The following is a 2,070-nucleotide window of genomic DNA, read 5'->3' as shown; positions in this document are numbered from 1 at the left end:
GCGATTGCGCAGCTGAGCGAGTTTCTGGCGCAGAATGTTAGTTTTCACGGCTTCCCCCTATGCGTTGCGGCACGTTTGTCCTGAAGTAGCAATCCACCGGCACTCGGCAAATTGTTGTTTTTTTCCTTAGATGCGCCTATGCATATAGTGAGACGTAGGCATTGGCGCGAATTCAAATGAACGTTTTGGCGCACGGCATGCGGCTAAGTCTGCACATTAGAGGTGCAACGAACCTCCGAAGCACATCCAGTAGTCTGATCTTGCGTGGAAGCAGAATCTTAAGAAGTGCATCTAGCGGATGCCACGCCTATCTTCTGATCGCATAGCCTGCTCATGTCGAATGGCTTGTAGTGAGAAGGAAGAACGGCGGCGCAATAAAGGTTGGCGTTAAAAAAGTTTAGCGTTCGTTTGGGCAAGGCTCGTTGATTGCGTTTCTGTTCAGATTCAAGCAGATGCTCTTGGCGAGCGATCAAGCGCAGCTTGTAAGTGCCTACTCCAGCTCCAAAGTATTTTACCGATGCGTTCTTCGAAACCTTGTGCTCGTGTTAGGGATTCGTATTAGGAGGCCGAATGCGCCACATGTAGATAACAGGATGGATTGCCGCTGAGGTTGGAGACTGGTGCTACATGTGGTGCAAAGTGTAGAAAGGGTGAGCGTCAACGCTTCGATGCAAGAAGCGTCCACAGCCCGATTGGAAACCGTTGCAAGAGCACCAACTCAGCGAGTGCGTTTTCGATTTAAAGCGACCGTGAATCTGTCTTGGCTGCGATTCAGATGAAGGCTGAAGAGCTGCCCCTGTATACCTTCGTGGAAGTGTCCCTTGGTTTCGCTATGTATGCTAGGCGTGGGTACCAGGTCACGTCCAAACAGTCCTTATTGGTAAGGGTTCAACTGCGAGCTGCCTTGATGCCTTGGAGTATGTTCGCCCCTTGTCTTAGCAGCACCTGCTATGCCATGGACCCAGGAAGCAAGTTTCTAGCGTCACTAAAGGCCATTGTGTTCATCCTGTACATATGCAGGGCATAGTTTATGTTAGAGGGCCTTTACCGTCTAAGCATCTCACATGTCCTGACGGTCTAAATGTAGCCAATGACGACCTCTAAACCTTGGAGTTGACTGGCACTTCGATGTGCGTGTGTGCCGCAGAGTGAACCACAATGTTTCAACAGTACTGCGTGCAAGGCGTGCGTGATTATACAGCTCGTGAGTCGTCACGACTAGGGGAGGTATCTCTGGCAGGGACGGGCTGCGTGTTTAGTTGATCATGCTTGCAGGGATGCAAAACTGGAAGTATGCATGCGATGCAGAGACGCTCTTTTTATTTGTGGTCCGCTGGTTATCATAGCGTTAGCATTGTCCAAGGTGGTCCTCGTGGGGCAAGCCGCAGCGTATTTATAATTTTCCTGCTTAACCTGCGGACTTGTGTTCTACGCAGGATGTGCGCCACCCTTGTGACCCTGCGTCTCACCGCTCCAAAGATCTCAAGCGCACGCGCATCTTAGAAATGGTCGGAAATCAGCAAGTTTAAGTTTGGTTTTGCCTTTGCAGAAGAACGTTTGATTTGCGTGCATTGTAGTAGTACGGGGGGGTTACGGGGTATATGTTATGGCTAACTTGTGCTGCAGCTTCGGGTACTATTCCTGAACTAGCTTAGGGGCGCAACCGGAGAGGGTTTTTGTTTTTTCACCGGAAGGACGAGTGGCATTTTTTGGCGCGCAGGACGTGAGTTTTATTCTGAGCCCAGACGTGTGCAAGCACCAACGCACACCATTGGTGCCTGCGCTAGGAATTGCCCACTACGAACTTTAAGGATCCCCGCCTCTGGCCTTCGGGACTCATTTGCACCTAAACGGACATTGTCGAGAAATTCCGGTTCCTCATCGATTGCCTTCAGTTATGCTCTAGACTTTGGAATGCTTGTGCACCGTGTAGGTAGGGGAAAGTTCATCTCAGTGCTGTCCATCTCTCCGGTGGCTGGAATGCGCGACACTTGCAGCTTGTGGGTTGGTGTATCCCGTTTGGCGGCGTTATTGTATATGGTAGTTGTGTACATAGATAGAGCGGCGATT

At 50.5% G+C, this 2,070-nt stretch overlaps 1 protein-coding gene across 1 annotated transcript; it reads left to right on the top strand.

Moving 5' to 3' along the window:
- Positions 1 to 452: 452 nt before the first annotated feature.
- On the top strand, positions 453 to 2,000 carry EAH_00067710 (hypothetical protein, conserved; the record flags this gene model as incomplete). The annotated part of the gene is made up of 5 exons (XM_013392452.1): positions 453 to 482; positions 776 to 880; positions 1,148 to 1,204; positions 1,437 to 1,508; positions 1,934 to 2,000. Coding segments are annotated over 5 exons (331 nt in total), but the record flags the coding sequence as incomplete, so codon positions are not given.
- Positions 2,001 to 2,070: the final 70 nt, after the last annotated feature.

This window comes from Eimeria acervulina, genomic scaffold (assembly GCF_000499425.1).
Source record: "Eimeria acervulina Houghton genomic scaffold, Eah_scaff2870, whole genome shotgun sequence".
In the NCBI taxonomy this organism is placed as follows: domain Eukaryota; phylum Apicomplexa; class Conoidasida; order Eucoccidiorida; family Eimeriidae; genus Eimeria; species Eimeria acervulina.
This window is presented reverse-complemented; position numbering and strand designations above follow the sequence as displayed.